At 42.6% G+C, this 24,000-nt stretch overlaps 1 protein-coding gene across 5 annotated transcripts in view; it reads left to right on the top strand.

Moving 5' to 3' along the window:
* The window catches only part of ccdc88c (coiled-coil domain containing 88C), a 112,906-nt gene that overhangs the window by 38,747 nt on the left and 50,159 nt on the right, over nt 1-24,000 (top strand). For all 5 annotated transcript variants that reach the window (XM_084045621.1, XM_084045620.1, XM_084045618.1 and 2 more), the window contains exons 12-21: nt 2,315-2,456; nt 3,506-3,687; nt 7,748-7,885; nt 8,959-9,243; nt 11,695-12,054; nt 13,697-14,134; nt 15,647-15,774; nt 18,877-19,018; nt 21,114-21,266; nt 22,176-22,337. In XM_084045621.1, coding sequence (XP_083901747.1) covers nt 2,315-2,456; nt 3,506-3,687; nt 7,748-7,885; nt 8,959-9,243; nt 11,695-12,054; nt 13,697-14,134; nt 15,647-15,774; nt 18,877-19,018; nt 21,114-21,266; nt 22,176-22,337 — 2,130 coding nt within the window. The remainder of the gene's footprint in view (nt 1-2,314; nt 2,457-3,505; nt 3,688-7,747; nt 7,886-8,958; nt 9,244-11,694; nt 12,055-13,696; nt 14,135-15,646; nt 15,775-18,876; nt 19,019-21,113; nt 21,267-22,175; nt 22,338-24,000) is intronic.

Genomic DNA, 24,000 nt, shown 5'->3' with positions numbered 1-24,000 from the left:
CTAGCCTGGTAAACCCCTCCCTCCGGAAATGTCATTGTCTCCGCCAGGCCGAAAGGCATGGTAGTCCAGGGGCCAAGTCCAACACAACACTGTTATTTTCACAAATTGGTACCACCTGAGGTGGCCGTAAAGTTTTTGTATTTTTGTATTCCTACATGTCTCTAGTTTATATTTTGGTATGATACATCTTCCAATTCAGTAGCTTAATGGCAGTTATCACTACCTACAGGCTAATGTATCCGGTAGGAGACACAAAGTAGAATCTTTGTGTCTCCTACCGGAAATACACCCGGGCATCAAATTATTGCGACAAAAAAACAAATATATCCATGTATTCAAGGCTTCATGGGGTGTGCAATTGATAACTTCTCAGATTTTTGGTGTTTGCAAAAAGACTGCTTTCCATAAGCTTGTAAAAGTTGACCCTCCTTCGGTCTAGTGCGGTCATAGCTGAATGGGTAGAGAGTCCCCCTGGGAAACGTAAAGGAGGAGTTCACCCAAAAAATGATTTATTTTCTATCAATTGCACACCCCATGAAGCCTTGAATACATGGATATATTTGTTTTTTTGTCGCAATAATTTGATGCCCGGGTGTATTTCTGGTAGGAGACACAAAGATTCTACTTTGTGTCTCCTACCGGATACATTAGCCGGTTTAGAGTGATTACTGTCATTAAGCTACTGAATTGGAAGATGTATCATACCAAAATATAAACTAGAGACATGTAGGAATACAAAAATACCAAAAATGTACGGCCACCTTAGGTGGTACCAAAATCTGGCTTGGCCCCAGGACTATGGCGAGAGAGTATGTTTTGCACCCTGTCTGTCCGTCCGTCCGTCTGTCCATCTGTCCATCTGTCCGTGTGTCCGTGTGTCCATCTGTCTGTGAGCAGCTAATCTCCGGCACCGTTGGCCCGGTCGCTGTGCAACTGTGCACACACACTCCCTGGATGCCAATTCAGAACCTCTGGCCCAATTTTTTAACTTGGGCCTGTTATAGCGCCACCAGGAGGCCGATTTGTGCAAAACCCATTATTTGATATTACTCCTACAGATTGTATCCAAACGTCATGCAAATTGGTACACAGTATCTCTATAGTCATGTGATCAACCTGGATCTGTCCGATTTCCAAGATTCCATCCTCAATGGCTAAGGTTGGCGTCCAAAGTTTGCATGATTGGTCCGTTTTGAACAAAATGCCTCAAATCATGAACGCAGCTTGCGATTTCCGTGAAATTTCACACGCACATTCCCACTAGGCCGAGAAAGAAATGGCACCCTTTTCACATTGGCCTAATATAGCGCCACCAGGAGGCCACAATAATGTACCTGACCTGGCGGAGACCTGTGCTCCAAGGAGCACTTTTTCGAGTTTGTATTTGATTTCAGTAGTGAGTCTGGCATGAAAGTCTGTTGGTTCCTGTTTTGCAGTTGGTTCCCCTTCAGCCAGTCACAGCAGTTCGTTCCTCCACCACCAGAGTAACGTGTAATTACGGCGGTAATAACATACCGCCGTAACATTTTGGTCGGCTGCACTCGGCTCCATTCGGGTTCACTCGGGTTCCACCTGATTGGCCAACCTCCGCTGTCAATCACAGAACATTGAGCGAGGACGCTGCTAGGCTAGTCCGTTTTGTGGACGAGCAAGACACGCCCAGATAAGACCTCAGGCCAAACCTCAGGCCAAACCTCAGGCCAGACCTCAGGCCACCAGGCTAATAGAATACTGTCTGTCTACTGCTGAGGCCAAGATACATGACCTGGAAATGGTTAATATACCTGTCTGTCTGTCTGTCTGTCTGTCTGTTTGTTCGTTTGTCTGTCTGTCTGTCTGTCTGTCTGTCTGTCTGTCTGTCTGTCTGTCTGTCTGTCTGTCTGTCTGTCTGTCTGTCTGTCTGTCTGTCTGTCTGTCTGTCTGTCTGTCTGTCTGTCTGTCTGTCTGTCTGTCTGTCTGTCTGTTCGTTTGTCTGTCTGTCTGTCTGTCTGTCTGTCTGTCTGTCTGTCTGTCTGTCTGTCTGTCTGTCTGTCTGTCTGTCTGTCTGTCTGTCTGTCTGTCTGTCTGTCTGTCTGTCTCTCTGTCTGTCCTACACAATAAAATAGTCTGAGTTAATGAAATTCATTTGGGTCCATTTGTATACTCTCATAGTTAAGTTAAATTAATTAATGTGTGTGTGTGTGTGTGTGTGTGTGTGTGTGTGTGTGTGTGTGTGTGTGTGTGTGTGTGTGTGTGTGTGTGTGTGTGTGTGTGTGTGTGTGTGTGTGTGTGTGTGTGTGTGTGTGTGTGTGTGTGTGTGTGTGTGTGTGTGTAGGAGCGTGACAGTGAGAGGAGGAGGTTAGAGGAGCTGGTGGAGGAGAACATGATGCTGGAGATCGGTCAGAAACAAAGTATGAATGAATCTGCTCACCTGGGCTGGGAGCTGGAACAGCTGACCCACCATCACAACAATGACTGTAAGATATATACTGTAATATAATACACTATAATACACTATAATATACTACACCTATACACTACCCATACCTATACCTATACCCTACCTAACAGCTGACCCACCATCACAATAATGACTGTAAGATATATACACTACCTAACCCTACCATACTATACTATAATACACCTATACACTAGATATATACACTACCTAACCCTACCATACTATACTATAATACACCTATACACTACCCATACCTATACCTATACCCTACCTAACAGCTGACCCACCATCACAACAATGACTGTAAGATATATACTGTAATATAATACACTATAATACACTATAATATACTACACCTATACACTACCCATACCTATACCTATACCCTACCTAACAGCTGACCCACCATCACAATAATGACTGTAAGATATATACACTACCTAACCCTACCATACTATACTATAATACACCTATACACTACCCATACCTATACCTATACCCTACCTAACAGCTGACCCACCATCACAACAATGACTGTAAGATATATAATATAATATACTATAATACACTATAATATACTATACTATAATACACCTATACACTACCCATATACCATACCTATACCCTACCTAACAGCTGACCCACCATCACAATAATGACTGTAAGATATATACTAGAATATAATACACCTATACACTACCTATACCTATAACCTATACACTACCTCAGGGGTTTTCAACCAGTGGTCCTTGAGGGGGTTCCAGGGGGTCCCCAGCCAAATTAATAGTTAGCAACCAAATTGACCCTTATATGTCTGTAACTCTGAGAGTTACATGAACACTGATGATGGTGATACAGTGTAGATTGGGACCCCCAAGAAATCTAAATGGTTGAGTCCCTGGCATATCTTTTCAAATGGGGGTCCCTGGGCTAATATTTGTCAATTTGGGGGTCCTTGATGCGAAAAAGGTTGAAAACCCCTGCACTACCTAACCCTACCATAACATAACCTGTGTGTGTGTGTGTGTGTGTGTGTGTGTGTGTGTGTGTGTGTGTGTGTGGTAGCTCGTAAGTCATTGGTTGAGGAGCTGAATGAGTGTGTTTCCAGTCGTGTGTTGAAGATGGAGAAGGAGAACAAGGAGCTGCAGGCCTCCTTGGAGAAGCTCCGTGAGGAGAAGCTCCTCCTGCAGGAGACGCAGCTCCACCACCAGGAGCAGGAGAGAGAGAACCACAGTCTGAGTAACAAGGTATAGAACCAAAAAGTCCCTCTTAACGTCAGGCAGAGCCTAGGGTGGGAGGGGCCAGGCTCTAGGGTGGGAGGGGCCAGGCTCTAGGGTGGGAGGGGCCTGGCCTTTCCCCCGACCGTGTCGGGGGAAAGAAGAGAGAGAGCGAGAGAGAGAGATACAGTACAAGTAGTAACAATAACAATAGTAGCAAATATAATAGTGTAAGATAGTATATGATAATATAATATAGTACAACAATAATGTGTAGCAGTATATAATGGTATAATATAAGAATATTAAGATAATATACAGTATATATAGTATAGTGGTATAGTGTAATGTAGTAGAAATCCACGGTCGTGCTCCATGGAGAGGCCCGGTCTGCAGTCACAGTCTTGAGCCACAGCTGGGGGTCCGTAGTGACAGTCCATGGACCTGCGACGTGGGAGATAAAAGAAACTCCGGGGAGCGGGTCTCCGGTTGTAGAATTAGTGGCAGGCCTTACTAAAGCGTGAATCTGTACAGGGCTAATTACGATTGTACCAATGGGACACAAACCCACACAACCAAAAGGGAGGACAAGAAGAGAGAGGAGAGAGGGGGGGAGGTGGGGAGGGGGAGGGGAGAGAGGATGACTATAGGGTGACTGAGTATACACTTCGGCTATAGGCTTTATCATAGAGGAAGGTTTTTAATCTAGTCTTAAATATACAGAGTGCTCACCCAGTCATGTTTCGGTAAGACAAAGTAGATCAAGATGGTTGTCTGATATGATTTCATTTACCAATACACCTTTATAGCGTAGAGATCTAATGTTCAGGAGTCCACATTTAATCATTTTGTTTTGTGGCACGACTGCATTTATTTTGATCTGTGCCAAGTTTTTATGCACAGCTCCTCGAACCCTTGGTTTCACATGCCTAGGGAGTCGAGTAGTTTCAATTGTTCTGATGTGTAGGGTAGGTGGCTGCTCTGGTGGAAGCGCAGAGGAGCGTGTAGGACTGCAACTCTGCTTCCTGGTCCCAACTCTGGGTGGTCATAGTTTATTGATAAACTTGTCTATATTTCTAGAGATGAGCGCTGCACCATCCCAAGTTGGATGTATGCAGTCTCTCCCCATCAGACCAGTTTTCCCCTCGACAAAACCACAGAAAGATATTCACATTTTAACTTGCTCTTTCATCATAGAAACAAGTGGCTTATAACCAAAACCATCCATGTTCTCTGGGAGAAGTGGTGTTAGTGTTCTGTGGAGAAATATTGTTAGTGGGAATGAAAACATAAGCGCCCCACCTGAAGTGGAGCGCTGAGGGCATAACCCTACCTTATAACCTAACCTAACCTAACCTTAACCTTATACCCTTACCCTATAACCTAACCCTGACCCACTCCCAGAGGAGAGGGGTGTATGGCGTGTGGTGGTGGTGGGGGGGTTATGTTAACCAATACACACCATAAGTGTTAAATTGGAACTTTAAATGTACAGAAGTATTGCCATCAAAATATACTTTAGTCAAAGTGTAACAGAGGGAGGTGTGTCATGTGGTGTGGGAGGTGGAGTAACAAACGTTTTAGCATCAAAATATACTTTGAGTAATAATAATAATGTTTATTGTACAAGGGGAAAACTGTCTTCACAGGTCTGTTCGTTACAACAAAAAAACAAAACAACATAACAACAAAAACAACATATCACAAAGACAAAGACATGAGGTCCCCACTGTACACAGAAAACCCTCCTATGGACGGGGCAGTTGGTTTAATGCCGCGATGGCTGAGGGGACAAAACTCCTGCTAAAACGAACCTTTTTCCACTTTAAGGTTCTGTATCTCCGACCAGATGGCATGAGGTCAAAGTAGCGACACAGGGGATGATCAGTGTCATTTGTTATTGAAAGTGCTAAGCGTGTGATGGCCTTATTGTTCATATCAGACAGTGTGGGTATGGGAAGTCCCATGATTTTGGAGGCAATCCGGGTGATACTGTAAAGTTTGTTCCTGTTAGGCATGGACAGTATGGTGAAAAAACATGCGGAACAATACAACAAAACGGGTTGAATGATGCTTTTGTACAGTAATAGCAGAAGATAAGGGGCAACAGATAATGATCTTAACTTGCGGATCACATAAAGTCTTTGCTGAAAACATTTATGGATAGATGTAATGTGTTGATCAAATCTGAGTCTGTTGTTCAGTGTGAGTCCAAGATATGTGAAGCTGTCAACCTGTTCAACTGTTTTACCATGAATGAGGAGTGGGTTGAGTCCAGTTTGAGTTGTGTTAATGACCAGTTCTTTTGTTTTGTCCACATTCAACTCTAAGTAGTTGTCAGTGCACTACTGTGTGAAATGAGAGATGGTGTTATGGAAGTCTGTAATAGAGTTATTGTCATTGAGTGTCATCAGAGTATTTAAAGTATGTTATGTTGGTGGGTGAGGGGCTGAGACAGTCATTTGTGTATAATGTGTAAAGGAAGGGACTGAGAACACAGCCCTGAGGGGCACCTGTGTTGGTAATGACAGTTGATGAGCCTGTTTGTGGTCTGTTACTCAAAACATTGTGAATCCAGTGGATGAGGAGTGGGGGGATGCTGAGGTGATCCAGTTTCTTAATCATGTGATGGCGTTGAATGTTGTTAAAGTCAGAACTAAAGTCAACAAAAAGAATAGAGGAAAAATTGTCCTTTGATGAATCCAGGTGTTGGAGAAGGGGATGAAGGAGGCATGCCACAGCATCCTCTGTCCCCCTCTTGGCCCTGTAGGCAAACTGATACGGGTCCAGCTGTGACCTGACAGCTGGCAGGATGATGTTCAGTATCAGTCTTTCCATGAGTTTCATCATTATTGATGTTAGTGCAACAGGTCTATAATGGTTAGGTTCTGAGGGGCGGGGTTTCTTGGGTACCGGTATGAGCAAAGGTAGGATCTGAAGTTGTACAGTTATTTTGTCTTATCTCACCACCGGTTAGAATTTTGACTTTATTAAAAGCTTGTTTTGTGTTCATGTTACTAAACTCCTGTTCTAGACTGTTTTTATATTTGAGTTTGGCATTAAGAATTTCATTCTTAATTTGCCCATCGATCATTTTGGATGTAAACACACCCGATGACCACAGTGTTTCTGTTTCTCTTGGGAGATAAAAAGGGCGAAGTGACTGGGTTAGCATCTCCATGTTAGGTGTACAGACTGTGTTGTGGATCTTGATGTTGTTACACCACCTGTTGTTCACATAGATCCAGACCCCCCCCCCCCCCCCCCCCGCACTCATCCTTGTCCGACTGATCTGTCCTGTCTGCCCGTATGACGGTGAATCCGTCCAGGCTGACAGCAGAGTCCAATATGTCCTCATCCAGCCAGGTTTCAGTCAGGGCGATGATACAAGCCTCCTTGTAGGCTCTCTGCAGACGGCACCGGGCGTGTAATAAGTCCATCTTGTTCCTCAGAGCATTGGTTCTCAAAGTGGGGTCCGGGGACCCCTAGGGGTCCTTGAGGGAGTTCCAGGGGGTCCCCAGCTAAATGATTAGGAACCAAATGGACCCTTATGGGTCTGTAACTCTGAGAGTGTACAAATGGAACCAAATGGACCCTAACGGGTCCATTTGGTTCCATTTGTACACTCTCAGAGTTACATTAACATGGATTTTACTATATAAATTGGGGTCCAAGAGATAGAAATGCCATTAAATGGGGGTCCGTAGCCCTAACTAAAGCTGTCATATGCTGTAATTGTAGTGGAGTAGAAGGAACACAAATGGGAAGTAAAGTAAAAGTACCTCAAAATTGTACTGTGCATTGTAAGCACTCTACATTATTGTATAGTACTTGAGTAAATGTACTTTGCACCACTTTGACACGCTAAGTGTGAAACAGCCCCAGGTGCACTAATTGATACAGATTGATACAGCACATTAATCGTTTATTCATTCTGTGTGTGTGTGTGTGTGTGTGTGTGTGTGTGTGTGTGTGTGTGTGTGTGTGTGTGTGTGTGTGTGTGTGTGTGTGTGTGTGTGTGTGTGTGTGTGTGTGTGTGTGTGTGTGTGTGTGTGTGTGTGTGTGTGTGTGTGTGTGTGTGTGTGTGTAGTGTGAGAGGCTGCAGTGTTTGTTGGACCAGGAGAAACTGACCAATCAGGACATGGAATCACTGGGGGAGGAGCTTCTGAAGGACAAACACATTCTGGAGAGACAACTACACACTGTGACAACTGAGAAAGACAGACAGGTACCTGTCTATCTGTCTAACCCTATATACTACCTTATGTATACCTTTATAACCCTAGAGAAAGACAGACAGGTACCTGTCTATCTGTCTAACCCTATATACTACCTTATACCTTTATAACCCTAGAGAAAGACAGACAGGTACCTGTCTATCTGTCTAACCCTATATACTACCTTATACCTTTATAACCCTAGAGAAAGACAGACAGGTACCTGTCTATCTGTCTAACCCTATATACTACCTTATACCTTTATAACCCTAGAGAAAGACAGACAGGTACCTGTCTATCTGTCTAACCCTATATACTACCTTATGTATACCTTTATAACCCTAGAGAAAGACAGACAGGTACCTCAACCCCGGTTAACTCTTTCACTGCCACAATAAATACATAAATAAATTACCCACTGCCTTTAGTATTATGATGGATCATCTGATGGTTTAATATGTATCTTTATGATGGTTTAATATGTATCTTTATGATGGTTTAATATGTATCTTTATGATGGTTTAATATGTATCTTTATGAAGGTTTAATATGTATCTTTATGATGGTTTAATATGTATCTTTATGATGGTTTAATATGTATCTTTATGAAGGTTTAATATGTATCTTTATGATGGTTTAATATGTATCTTTATGATGGTTTAATATGTATCTTTATGATGGTTTAATATGTATCTTTATGATGGTTTAATATGTATCTTTATGAAGGTTTAATATGTATCTTTATGATGGTTTAATATGTATCTTTATGATGGTTTAATATGTATCTTTATGATGGTTTAATATGTATCTTTATGATGGTTTAATATGTATCTTTATGATGGTTTAATATGTATCTTTATGATGGTTTAAAGGGTTAAAGGTCTTAAAGGGTTAAAGGTCTTAAAGGGTTAAAGGGTTAAAGGTCTTAAAGGGTTAAAGGGTTAAAGGTCTTAAAGGGTTAAAGGGTTAAAGGTCTTAAAGGGTTTAAGGTCTTAAAGGGTTAAAGGTCTTAAAGGGTTAAAGGTCTTAAAGGGTTAATTTCCAGTGTTTTGTGCATCATAGTTAAATAGTCTCGTCCAATCAGATTTCAGAGCTGGAGAGCGAGACTCTCCACCTATCAGAGGCGATGGCGTCTCTTCGTGAGCGCGCTCAGTCCAACAGCGAGGCCCGGGTCAGAGAGGTGGAGACGGAGAACCGCCTCCTCCATCAGAACATCACTGACAACGGCGCCCGATTGGCCAGCCTGGAAGCCCAGCTGAAACTGGCCAATGAGGAGGCAGAGAGACTGCGGGAAAAAGCTCTCCGGTGCGAGGAGGCGGAGCGAGAGGCGGGGAAGCTGGAGAGGAGCAGAGACGCCCTGAAGAGAGAGGTAGATGATTACGATACGATACGATACGATACAACTTTATTGTCAGCTTTCACCGAAATTTGCTTTGTGTCCATGACGTCACCGTTCAAGATACAGGCAGGACATACACAATACATTACAGGACATACACAATACATTACAGGACATACACAATACATTACAGGACATACACAATACATTACAGGACATACACAATACATTACAGGACATACACAATACATTACAGGACATACACAATACATTACAGGACACACACAATACATTACAGGACATACACAATACATTACAGGACATACACAATACATTACAGGACATACACAATACATTACAGGACATACACAATACATTACAGGACATACACAATACATTACAGGACATACATCACAGAAGCAGACAGAAACAAGAACAGTAGAACAAATCCTCTTGGTTTACCGACTTTGGTTTAAAAGCACTACAGACTGGTGTACAAAAGAGTTCTTTAGCCTGTTTTTCTTATATTTAGGGACTCTAAACCGCCTCCCGGAGGGCATCAGTTGATATTCATCATTTAAAACGTGTAAGGGGTCAGAGGAGATGCTCTTTGCCAGTCTAAGCATACTATTGATCTGGGCCTCTTTAAAGGAACGTAACACAACCTCAACTGGCCTACCAACAATTTTAGCGCAGATCTTAATTTGGCTAAGCAGTTTGTTCTTATATACCATTGATAGGCTGTTAAACCAGGCCGTGCTACAGTACAACATCACAGTTTGAACAACAGACATATAGAAAAGAGACAAGATCTGACTGCTAGCACCAAACGATCTAAGTCGGCGTAGGGAGTACATACGCTGCTGTATCCTCTTACAGATATAATCAATATGAGATGACCATGATAAGGTGGCATCTATCATCACCCCCAGATATTTGTAAGATGGGACTTGTTCAATAGCTGAACCATGGATTGTCACCGGTGGTGTCTTATCACGGGGAGCAGGACCAAATATAATTTCCTCAGTTTTCTTAGTGTTGATAATCAGATTATTTTTGTCACACCACTCCACAAGCCGGTCAACGCTACACTGGTACTGTTTGGGGTCATCACTGTCAGTCATCAGAGCTATTAGCGTAGAGTCATCTGAATATTTCAGAAGAAACTGATTTGACTCTCAGGTGTTACAGTCTGCCGTGTAAAGAGTAAACAATACAGGAGAGCTAATGCAACCTTGGGGTGCACCAACTCTGGTCCTGATGGGAGAGGAGAGTGTCTTGTTGGGTGCAGTACGTTAGTCCAACAGCGCATTCCTCCGACAGCGCAGTGCTCCGACATTAAACAGTAAACCTGAGCCAAACCCGCACCCTAACCCTAACCGCACGCGGATGCCACATAGTCGGAGTCCCGTCTTGTTTACCTTTACATACTGAATTCTGTCAGTGAGGAACTTAAGATAAAACTGAATAACAAAAGGATTAATGTGTAACTGAACCATTTTAGTGAGGAGCAAGTCCGGCTGTATTGTGTTGAAAGCAGAAGAAAAATCTAGGAAAAGTCCTCTAGCATAGGATTTTGGTTTGTCAAGATGTTTAGAGATGACGTGAACCAATGTGACAACTGCATCCTCTGTACTACGACCCTGCTTGTAAGCGAATTGAAATGGGTCCTGTGAGTTAAATATGGCATTGTTGAGATGATGAACCATAATTTTTTCCAGAGCTTTCATGATAACAGATGTGAGTGCTATTGGTCTATAATCATTGTGTTCTTTAGGGTTTGGCTTTTTTGGCAGTGGTTTTATGTGAGCGGTCAACCAAGCCTGTGGTATAGTATGTGGATTATCAACAATGTGCTGAAAAATGGGCTGCCAGACAGGGGCCAATTCTGTGGCAAAATCCTTCAGAATAAGGGGGCTTATTAGGTCGGGACCAGGGGCTTTTTTTGCGTTTAAACGCTGAAATATGCGCCTGGTTTCCTCCTCACTGACAGTGATTCTATCCCCACTAGAGGGCACCAACGCATCAATTAAATCTACACCTTTATCTAGACCATCGTTTACAGACTCAAAGCGAGAGAAAAAGCTGTTTAAATCATTTGCAAACACCAGTTCGTTGTCCGTCACAATTGGCTTATTGGAAGGAGACATACCGGTCATACTTTTCATAGTGTCCCAGAGTCTTTTAGGGTTATTTGCTTGAAATGAATCCTCTAAACGCTTCCTATGAGCCTGTTTCGCCTCCCCAATTTTCTTCTTTAGGTTCTTGTCCAAACTCTTAAGTTTGGCCAAGTCCTTGTTCTTAAACGCAGCTTTCCTGTCGTTAATCTCGATTTTAATGTCTCTGGTCACATACAAGTTGTCCTCTAGATGACCTTATGACCTTCCACATGAACCCTGTCTGTCCTCTAGATGTCCTTATGACCTTCCATATGAACCCTGTCTGTCCTCTAGATGACCTTATGACCTGTGTGTCCTCTAGATGGCGTCTCTGCGTGTGTCCAGCGAGCGGGCGGAGGCTCTGCAGAAGGAGGTGTCCTGCATTGAGCAGGAGGTCCGCAGGCTGAAGAGGGAGGGGGAGGAGGCGCGCAGGGAGGTGCAGCGGCTGGGACGCTGCGAGGAGGAGAACGCCGTCCTCACCAAGGAGAACCTGGAGCTCCGCTGCTCCCTCGAGAACCTGCGCTCCTCGGCCTCCCGTCTCTCCGCTCTGAAGGAGGAGCTGATGGAGGCGCAGAGGGAGAGAGAGGAGCTGGAGAGCAAGCTGGAGGAGAGCAGAGAGGAGAGCAGAGGAGAGAGGAGGAGAGCAGAGAGACTGGAGCTCAACCTCACCTCCTTCAACCAGGTTATTATGTTATTATAGAACTATGTGTAGTATATTATATATATACAACCAGGTTATTATGTTATTATAGAACTATGTGTAGTATATTATATATATACAACCAGGTTATTATGTTATTATAGAACTATGTGTAGTATATTATATATATACAACCAGGTTATTATGTTATTATAGAACTATGTGTAGTATATTATATATATACAACCAGGTTATTATGTTATTATAGAACTATGTGTAGTATATTATATATATACAACCAGGTTATTATGTTATTATAGAACTATGTGTAGTATATTATATATATACAACCAGGTTATTATGTTATTATAGAACTACTAGACCATCCGTGGGGGGATATGCGCACATGATCTGGCAACCCGGGAGGCGACATTGTTTGACACATAAACACTAATAAGAAGCTGAGATTTGATGAAATTAAAAAACGGGCTTCACAGTTAAGTTCAGATGGTAATGGTCAATGTCTGTGTGCAAAATCAGAGCAATTGCTCCAGCCACTGAGGAGAACCGGGTAGCTTCACCTACTCACTCACTCACCACTACAGACAGACTCACCCTTACTAGAATTATATAGTAGGATATAGTATATTATACTATTTATCTATATATATATATATATATATATATACACTATAATATATACCATATATATGTTAGTATATATAGTATATATTATAGTGTATATTTACACACACCTGTGACTGACACACACACCTGTGACTGATACACACCTGCCTGTAAATGGTACCAGGGCTGACACACACACCTGTGACTGACACACACCTGTGACTGACACACACACCTGTGACTGACACACACCTGTGACTGACACACACACCTGTGACTGACACACACACACACCTGTGACTGACACACACCTGTGACTGACACACACACCTGTGACTGACACACACACCTGTGACTGACACACACCTGTGACTGACACACACCTGTGACTGACACACACACCTGTGACTGACACACACACCTGTGACTGACACACACCTGTGACTGACACACACACTGTGACTGACACACACACCTGTGACTGACACACACCTGTGACTGACACACACACCTGTGACTGACACACACACCTGTGACTGACACACACCTGTGACTGACACACACACCTGTGACTGACACACACCTGTGACTGACACACACACTGTGACTGACACACACACCTGTGACTGACACACACCTGTGACTGACACACACACCTGTGACTGACACACACCTGCCTGTAAGTAGTACCAGGGCTGACACACATAATGTGTAATCTGCATAACGGAACACCAGCTTCACTTGTCCTGTTGCATCATGGGCCTTATCCTGTTGCATCATGGGCCTTATCCTGTTGCATCATGGGCCTTATCCTGTTGCATCATGGGCCTTATCCTGTTGCATCATGGGCCTTATCCTGAAGGGATGTAAACGTGGCATCTTTCCATGAGGGGGCAGTGTTGATGCTTGGAATATACACAAACTCAACAAAGTTGCACAACCCATGTTCAAACCCATGAAACACACACACACACACACACACACACACACACACACACACACACACACACACACACACACACACACACACACACTAACCCTGACCTCCTTCAACCAGGACAAAGTGCGTCTGCAGGAGGAGAGCGAGCGGAGCAGGGAGGACACTGAGGAGGCGGAGCGAGGAAGGCAGGAGGCGCGGCGAGGAGAGGAGGAGCTGAGGAGGGAAGTGGAGGAGCTGAGGGAGGAGAGGAGACGAAGGGAGGAAGGAGATCAGGAGAGGAGGAGCCTCCGCTCCGACCTGGACCAATCGGAGAAGGACAGGAAGCAGCTGGAGAAGGAGAGCTGGCGAATCAGAACGCAGCTGGAGGCCAAGGAGGCGGAGCTGGAAGAGAAAGCCCGGCGGTTGGTCGCCGTGGAAAAGGAGGGCGGGGCTCTGGTTAAGGAAGTGGCTAGGCTAAAGGAGGTGTCAATCAAAGCCAAGGAATTGGAGAGAGAGAACAAGGAGCTGCAGAAACAAGCGACGATCGATAAGAAGACCTTAGCTACGCTACGAGAGGTAATTATAACTAATTATAACTAATTATAACTAATTATAACTAATTATAACTATAACTAACACTAACCCATCGATAAGAAGACCTTAGCTACGCTACGAGAGGTAATTATAACTAATTATAACTAATTATAACTAATTATAACTATAACTAACACTAACCCATCGATAAGAAGACCTTAGCTACGCTACGAGAGGTAATTATAACTAATTATAACATTAACCCTTTAACGACATGTTTTCACCTGTGAGTTTGTTATCCCATAGCCTAAGTGACCTGTTCCTTATTAGTGACCACATTGTTCCTTATTAGTGACCACATTGTTCCTTATTAGTGACCACATTGTTCCTTATTAGTGACCACATTGTTCCTTATTAGTGACCACATTGTTCCTTATTAGTGACCACATTGTTCCTTATTAGTGACCACATTGTTCCTTATTAGTGACCACATTGTTCCTTATTAGTGACCACATTGTTCCTTATTAGTGACCACATTGTTCCTTATTAGTGACCACATTGTTCCTTATTAGTGACCACATTGTTCCTTATTAGTGACCACATTGTTCCTTATTAGTGACCACATTGTTCCTTAATAGTGACCACATTGTTCCTTATTAGTGACCACATTGTCACTGACTGTAATGAAACCCGGGGACTTGTTGAGGTTGATACTTGACCCAAACAGAATGGATTCAGTGATAATGTGTCTGAGAGCCAAAGACAGATGCTGCTAAAGTACTCTTTTAACCTGTTGTCCTTGTCTGAGACCAGGAGAGCTGAGTCGTCTGCAAACAAGAACAGATTGCATTTACATGACGAGTTCATGTCATTAAAGTAAATCAAAAACAGTAGAGGCCCTAGAATGCTCCCTTGGGGGACCCCACACTCTACTGAGAGGGAAGACAGGGTACCATTCACCTCAACCACCTGTTCCCTTCCCTCAAGGAGTGGGACCAGCTGAAGCCTGATTGGAATTCAAACAGGAGCTTATCTGTTCATAAATTAGTCTTTCTATAACCTTTGAGATGGACAGGTTGGTTGTGTTGGTTACATTAGGTTGCCAGGTTGGTTGTGTTGGTTACATTAGGTTGCCAGGTTGGTTGTGTTGGTTACCTTAGGTTGCCAGGTTGGTTGTGTTGGTTACATTAGGTTGCCAGGTTGGTTGTGTTGGTTACATTAGGTTGCCAGGTTGGTTATGTTGCCACAACGGCTGCATCTTGGAGCAACCTAGTGGGAATGGCTGTAGGGCTCTGAGCTTTACTGCTGTATACCTCCTCAGGGGCTTCACAGGGGGGGGGTGTAAGTGGGACTGAGTTACCCCCAGGTAAGGGGGTCCTACATTTAAAAAAAAAACATATTTTTTAAAGGGAAAAAATCATAGGGGGCCCGCATTGAATCTTTGTCCCCAGGGCCCATAATTTGGTGCTACGCCCTAACTGTGTGTGTGTGTGTGTGTGTGTGTGTGTGTGTGTGTGTGTGTGTGTGTGTGTGTGTGTGTGTGTGTGTGTGTAGGAGCTGGTATCAGAGAAGCTCAGTGTTCAACAGTTCAGTGTTGAACTGGAGAGACTGAATGAAGAACTGGAGAAGATTGGACTGAACAGAGAGAGACTGTTACAGCAAACACACTGCATGGAGGACAGGTACACACACACACACACACACACACACACACACACACACACACACACACACACACACACACACACACACTCACACTCACACTCACACTCACATAGAAGCACATCAAGCTGCCTCACGCTACAGAAACAGGAGATAGACTCCTCCCCCTCTGGGCCTCATGGCCCGCCAAGACTTACTTACTATATTGTATATATTTTATATAAACATTATCTCTATTTTATGTAAACATTATCTCTATTTTATGTAAACATTATCTCTATTTCATATAAACATGATCTCTATTTTATGTAAACATTATCTCTATTTCATATAAACATTATCTCTATAGTCATGTCATCAATACGGACCATTTCATCCTTATTGACTACCATTGACTTCTACTACCTGGCCTGGTGGAGATCTGTGCTCCCAGGATGCTAGAGAGACACTACACTGTCTCTGTATTCTATGATCCTATAGTTTACTGAGCCACTACACTGTCTCTGTATTCTATGATCCTATAGTTTACTGACACACTACACTGTCTCTGTATTCTATGATCCTATAGTTTACTGACACACTACACTGTCTCTGTATTCTATGATCCTATAGTTTACTGAGCCACTACACTGTCTCTGTATTCTATGATCCTATAGTTTACTGACACACTACACTGTCTCTGTATTCTATGATCCTATAGTTTACTGAGACACTACACTGTCTCTCTGTATTCTATGATCCTATAGTTTACTGAGACACTACACTGTCTCTGTATTCTATGATCCTATAGTTTACTGACACACTACACTGTCTCTGTATTCTATGATCCTATAGTTTACTGAGACACTACACTGTCTCTCTGTATTCTATGATCCTATAGTTTACTGAGACACAACACTGTCTCTGTATTCTATGATCCTATAGTTTACTGAGACACTACACTGTCTCTGTATTCTATGATCCTATAGTTTACTGAGACACTACACTGTCTCTGTATTCTATGATCCTATAGTTTACTGAGACACTACACTGTCTCTGTATTCTATGATCCTATAGTTTACTGAGACACTACACTGTCTCTGTATTCTATGATCCTATAGTTTACTGAGACACTACACTGTCTCTGTATTCTATGATCCTATAGTTTACTGACACACTACACTGTCTCTGTATTCTATGATCCTATAGTTTACTGAGACACTACACTGTCTCTGTATTCTATGATCCTATAGTTTACTGACACTACACTGTCTCTGTATTCTATGATCCTATAGTTTACTGAGACACTACACTGTCTCTGTATTCTATGATCCTATAGTTTACTGAGACACTACAATGTCTCTGTATTCTATGATCCTATAGTTTACTGAGACACTACACTGTCTCTGTATTCTATGATCCTATAGTTTACTGAGACACTACACTGTCTCTGTATTCTATGATCCTATAGTTTACTGAGACACTACACTGTCTCTGTATTCTATGATCCTATAGTTTACTGACACACTACACTGTCTCTGTATTCTATGATCCTATAGTTTACTGAGACACTACACTGTCTCTGTATTCTATGATCCTATAGTTTACTGAGACACTACAATGTCTCTGTATTCTATGATCCTATAGTTTACTGAGACACTACAATGTCTCTGTATTCTATGATCCTATAGTTTACTGAGACACTACACTGTCTCTGTATTCTATGATCCTATAGTTTACTGACACACTACACTGTCTCTCTGTATTCTATGATCCTATAGTTTACTGAGACACTACACTGTCTCTGTATTCTATGATCCTATAGTTTACTGACACACTACACTGTCTCTCTGTATTCTATGATCCTATAGTTTACTGAGACACTACACTGTCTCTGTATTCTATGATCCTATAGTTTACTGAGACACTACACTGTCTCTGTATTCTATGATCCTATAGTTTACTGACACACTACACTGTCTCTCTGTATTCTATGATCCTATAGTTTACTGACACACTACACTGTCTCTGTATTCTATGATCCTATAGTTTACTGACACACTACACTGTCTCTGTATTCTATGATCCTATAGTTTACTGACACACTACACTGTCTCTCTGTATTCTATGATCCTATAGTTTACTGAGACACTACACTGTCTCTGTATTCTATGATCCTATAGTTTACTGAGACACTACACTGTCTCTCTGTATTCTATGATCCTATAGTTTACTGAGACACTACACTGTCTCTGTATTCTATGATCCTATAGTTTACTGAGACACTACACTGTCTCTCTGTATTCTATGATCCTATAGTTTACTGAGACACTACACTGTCTCTGTATTCTATGATCCTATAGTTTACTGAGACACTACACTCTCTCTGTATTCTATGATCCTATAGTTTACTGACACAACACTGTCTCTGTATTCTATGATCCTATAGTTTACTGAGACACTACACTGTCTCTCTGTATTCTATGATCCTATAGTTTACTGACACACTACACTGTCTCTCTGTATTCTATGATCCTATAGTTTACTGACACACTACACTGTCTCTGTATTCTATGATCCTATAGTTTACTGAGACACAACACTGTCTCTGTATTCTATGATCCTATAGTTTACTGAGACACTACACTTGCTCTGTATTCTATGATCCTATAGTTTACTGAGACACTACACTGTCTCTGTATTCTATGATCCTATAGTTTACTGAGACACTACACTGTCTCTGTATTCTATGATCCTATAGTTTACTGAGACACTACACTGTCTCTGTATTCTATGATCCTATAGTTTACTGAGACACTACACTGTCTCTGTATTCTATGATCCTATAGTTTACTGAGACACAACACTGTCTCTGTATTCTATGATCCTATAGTTTACTGAGACACTACACTGTCTCTCTGTATTCTATGTATGTGTTTACCTTGTTTACTGTAAGTCACTCTGGATGAAGAGTGTCTGATAAATAATTATATTGTAACATTGATGTGTGTGTGTGTGTGTGTGTGTGTGTGTGTGTGTGTGTGTGTGTGTGTGTGTGTGTGTGTGTGTGTGTGTGTGTGTGTGTGTGTGTGTGTGTGTGTGTGTGTGTGTGTGTGTGTGTGTGTGTGTGTGTGTGTGTGTAGTAGGTACAGGCTGCTGGAGTCTCGTCTAGAGGAAACCGTTCAACAAACTCTGAAGATTAAAGAAGAAAAGATTTCAGGTCTGGAGAAAAAACTACAAGAAACCATCAGTCTGAATACCACACTACACAATGACCTGGCTACTGTGAGTATAAATACTCTATTACTATTACCACACTACACAATGACCTGGCTACTGTGAGTATTACTACTCCATTACCATTACTATTACTATTCAAATCAAATCAAACTTTATTTATAAAGCCCATTTAAAACAACAGAAGCTGACCGAAGTGCTGAACAAGGTTGAGATAAATACATATATATATATATATATATATATATATATATATATATATATATATATATATATATATACAGTGATGTTGCTAGGTTTTCAATGTAATGGGTCCTGGGACCCAAGGGTGGTCTTTTAGATGGGTCCCAGGGACATTTTATGAGTCCCACAAATTCACACCCTACGTGGTGCCCGGTGCTTGGACCCGTTCGGTGCCCCCCGGGACGGGACGGGACGGGGGGGTTCCTGCTGCGGACCCGTTCCTGCTTCTCAAGACCGATACCGATAATACAAATATATATAAATCATAAATATATGTTTTCAAATCTATATGAATCTGTAGTATTAGCACACCTTATGGTAAGAAATACTAGTAGTGGGCAACAGGTGGATTTAACATAGCTTTGACCAATAGAATACATTTAATCATAGAACCTTTTAATCATTATTTTATTTTGTATTATTTATGAATGTAGAATTTATTTAGCAAATTTAGCAATAAAAGACTGAAAACACTGGCTTACAGTGGAAATATTGGCAACTAAAGAAATAGGAAATAATGAAGACAAATACTGACACTGCCTATGAACATTGGCTTGCAGTTATTGCACATAGCCAAAATACTATAATAATATTAGGCTTGTCATTGAGAAAGGAAAATAAAGTTGTCTTTTTGAGGAGAAGTGGAACCTTATAAGTCACTTTAAGTTTAGCATGAGGGAGAGGGTCTACCCTCTTCAGGGAATTACTTGATATGATATCTCTAGGCTACAGAAAACATTCAGTTGGCTATTAAACATACACAAGGCACAGACGATAGACAACCGGTTACTTACAGCTGCCATTAATTAGTGCTTTTGATTGCCTTTGTGGCCAAATCAGGGTCAAATGCATAGGCTCAACGAGCCATCGTTAACCTGCTAATGTTACACAGCTGATTGACAACATGCGTTAAACGCATGCGCCACATCACTCTGATCTCCAAGCAAGTTGGAGAACACTCTAAAAACGTGAATTTTACTTTGGCTGGTCAATTTAAGATGACAACAGCAACAAAGGTTAGTTGTAGACCTGTATGTATGATGATCAGTTATTATTCCAGAGACAGTGGTCTGTCCAAGACGTTTTAACACGTTTGAGACCAGGTCTCAACCAGCTCCTCATGCCGCCTCACTCTCTCTGTGTGTAGCTTAGCCTAACAGAGTGTGTGTGTGTGTGTGTGTGTGTGTGTGTGTGTGTGTGTGTGTGTGTGTGTGTGTGTGTGTGTGTGTGTGTGTGTGTGTGTGTGTGTGTGTGTGTGGGGGGGGGAGGGGGGGGAGAGGGGAGGGGCTGTGCCGCTGCTGCGTGTGCGAGTCTCCACACAACGCTGTTTAACCGAGTTATACTTCTCCAGTACAACGGTGTCTAACCGGAGAGTTATACTTCTCCACCAACGGTGTCTAACCGAGAGAGTCCATGCAGATCACAGCTGACAAATATTATATATTATCGGAGCTATTATTAATGTTATCGGTTTTATCGGGATGACGTCATAATTCCTGATATCAGACCGATAATTATCGGGCCGATACTTATCGTGCACTACTAATTTTACCGCGAATTATTGTTATATTTTTCACTGTTGTTGGTGACAACTCTAGTGCGTCCCATGGACGCAACGACGGATATATATATATATATATATATATGTATATATATATATATATATATATATATATATATATATATATATATATATATATATATAGTAAACCCGTTTTGAGACGTTAAAATCAATTGTAAAATGGACAGGGAGCCAGTGAAGTGAGGCCAGGACAGGACTGATGTGCTGATGAGGCCAGGACAGGACTGATGTGCTGATGAGGCCAGGACAGGACTGCTGTGCCAGTAAGAAGGCTGTTCTAAGCCAATCATATTGATGTATTGCTGGTTGTCTCTACAGGCTCGTCAGACCGTGTGTACTCTGCGTCAGCAGCAGGACGAGCTAGAGAACCACACTTCCCAGCAGCCTTTGAGGCAAAGCCAGCAGGTTCAGAGGTCAGCCACAGCTGAGCTGCTGCGACTCAAAGACCACCTGATTGATGTGGAGAAAAATGTACGTAGGGTACCTTTACCTACTTTACCTACTTTACCCTAATCCTACAATGATGCAGTGATTGAAACCCTATCTAGTACCTACCCAACCATATGCTAACACTAACCCTACCTACCCAACCCTATGCTAAAGCTAACCCTACCTAACTTACCTTATGCTAATGCTAACCCTACCTACCCAACCCTATGCTAACGCTAACCCGACCTAACCTACTCTATGCTAATGCTAACCATACCTATCCAACCATATGCTAACTCTAACCCTACCTACCCAACCCTATGCTAACTCTAACCCTATCTAACCTACCCAATGCTAACGCTAACTCTACCAACACAACTCTATGCTAACGCTAATCCTACCTACCCAACCCTATGCTAAAGCTAACCATACCTACCCAACCCTATGCTAAAGCTAACCCTACCTAACTTACCTTATGCTAATGCTAACCCTACCTACCCAACCCTATGCTAACACTAACCCTACCTAACTTACCTTATGCTAATGCTAACCCTACCTACCCAACCCTATGCTAAAGCTAACCGTACCTACCCAACCCTATGCCAATGCTAACCCTACCTAACTTACCTTATGCTAATGTTAATCCTACCTACCCAACCCTATGCTAACTCTAACCCTATCTAACCTACCCAATGCTAAAGCTAACCGTACCTACCATACCTTATGCTGACGCTAACCCTACCTACCCAACCCTATGCTAATGCTAACCCTACCTACCCAACCCTATGCTAATGCTAACCCTATGCTAATGATAACCCTATGCTAATGCTAACCCTATGCTAATGATAACCCTATGCTAATGCTAACCCTATGCTAAACCTAACCCTATGCTAATGCTAACCCTACCTACATATTGATCATGTGTGATTGATTGATAGTTTTTCTTCCCAGAATGCATCTCTGCAGACAGAAAGCACGTTGCTGAAGGATCAGGTCAAACAGATGGACAACCAGAGCAATTCCCTCAGCAACCAGATGGGGGCGCTGCAGAGACACGCCACCTCACTGCAGGAGCAGAACACCAGCCTGCACACACAGACTGCTAAACTACAGGTCCACACACACACACACACACACACACACACACACACACACATTACATTACATTACATTACATTACATTACATTACATTACATTAGTCATTTAGCAGACGCTTTTATCCAAAACGACTTACAATAAGTGCATTCAACATAGGTAGGGAACAGAACTACTAATCACCAGAAGTCTGAAGTGCATTTCCTGCAAAAACAAGCAACCAAGAGTATACCTAGCGCTAAGGTAAAAGTGCTATATATCAGCTACCTACTGTCTTAAACAGATGAGACAAAATAGCAAAATCAAATGAGCACGAGCTAAAACAAAAAGTGTATCGACTAAACAAGATCCAATAAAACAGAACAACAATAAAACAAGAGTTCCTACAACTAGTTAACAACAAGTAGGTCAGGCAAAGAGGAAGGGTAGTGTTTCCTGAAGAGGTGGGTTTTCAGCCTGTGGTGAAAGATGGGCAGTGACTCTGGTGTCCTGACATCAGTGACTCTGCTGTCCTGACGTCAGTGTCTCTGCTGTCCTGACATCAGTGACTCTGCTGTCCAGACATCAGTGTCTCTGCTGTCCTGACATCAGTGTCTCTGCTGTCCTGACATCAGTGACTCTGCTGTCCTGACATCAGTGACTCTGCTGTCCTGACATCAGTGTCTCTGCTGTCCTGACATCAGTGTCTCTGCTGTCCTGACATCAGTGTCTCTGCTGTCCTGACATCAGTGACTCTGCTGTCCTGACATCAATGTCTCTGCTGTCCTGACATCAGTGTCTCTGCTGTCCTGACATCAGTGACTCTGCTGTCCTGACATCAGTGACTCTGCTGTCCTGACATCAGTGTCTCTGCTGTCCTGACATCAGTGACTCTGCTGTCCTGACATCAGTGACTCTGCTGTCCTGACATCAGTGACTCTGCTGTCCTGACATCAGTGTCTCTGCTGTCCCGACATCAGTGTCTCTGCTGTCCCGACATCAGTGTCTCTGCTGTCCCGACATCAGTGACTCTGCTGTCCCGACATCAGTGGCTCTGCTGTCCTGACATCAGTGACTCTGCTGTCCTGACATCAGTGTCTCTGCTGTCCTGACATCAGTGACTCTGCTGTCCTGACATCAGTGTCTCTGCTGTCCTGACATCAGTGACTCTGCTGTCCTGACATCAGTGACTCTGCTGTCCTGACATCAGTGTCTCTGCTGTCCTGACATCAGTGACTCTGCTGTCCTGACGTCAGTGACTCTGCTGTCCTGACATCAGTGACTCTTTTATGTTATTATTACATTACATTACAGTCATTTAGCAGACGCTTTTATCCAAAACGACTTACAATAAGTGCATTCAACATAGGTAGGGAACAGAACTACTAATCACCAGAAGTCTGAAGTGCATTTCCTGCAAAAACAAGCAACCAAGAGTATACCTAGCGCTAAGGTAAAAGTGCTATATATCAGCTACCTACTGTCTTAAACAGATGAGACAAAATAGCAAAATCAAATGAGCACGAGCTAAAACAAAAAGTGTATCGACTAAACAAGATCCAATAAAACAGAACAACAATAAAACAAGAGTTCCTACAACTAGTTAACAACAAGTAGGTCAGGCAAAGAGGAAGGGTAGTGTTTCCTGAAGAGGTGGGTTTTCAGCCTGTGGTGAAAGATGGGCAGTGACTCTGGTGTCCT

This window comes from Gymnoscopelus microlampas (genome assembly GCF_963454915.1).
Source record: "Gymnoscopelus microlampas genome assembly, chromosome: 20".
Lineage (NCBI taxonomy): Eukaryota > Metazoa > Chordata > Actinopteri > Myctophiformes > Myctophidae > Gymnoscopelus > Gymnoscopelus microlampas.
Note: the sequence above shows the minus strand (reverse complement) of the source record. Positions and strands in the feature narration are given on the sequence as shown.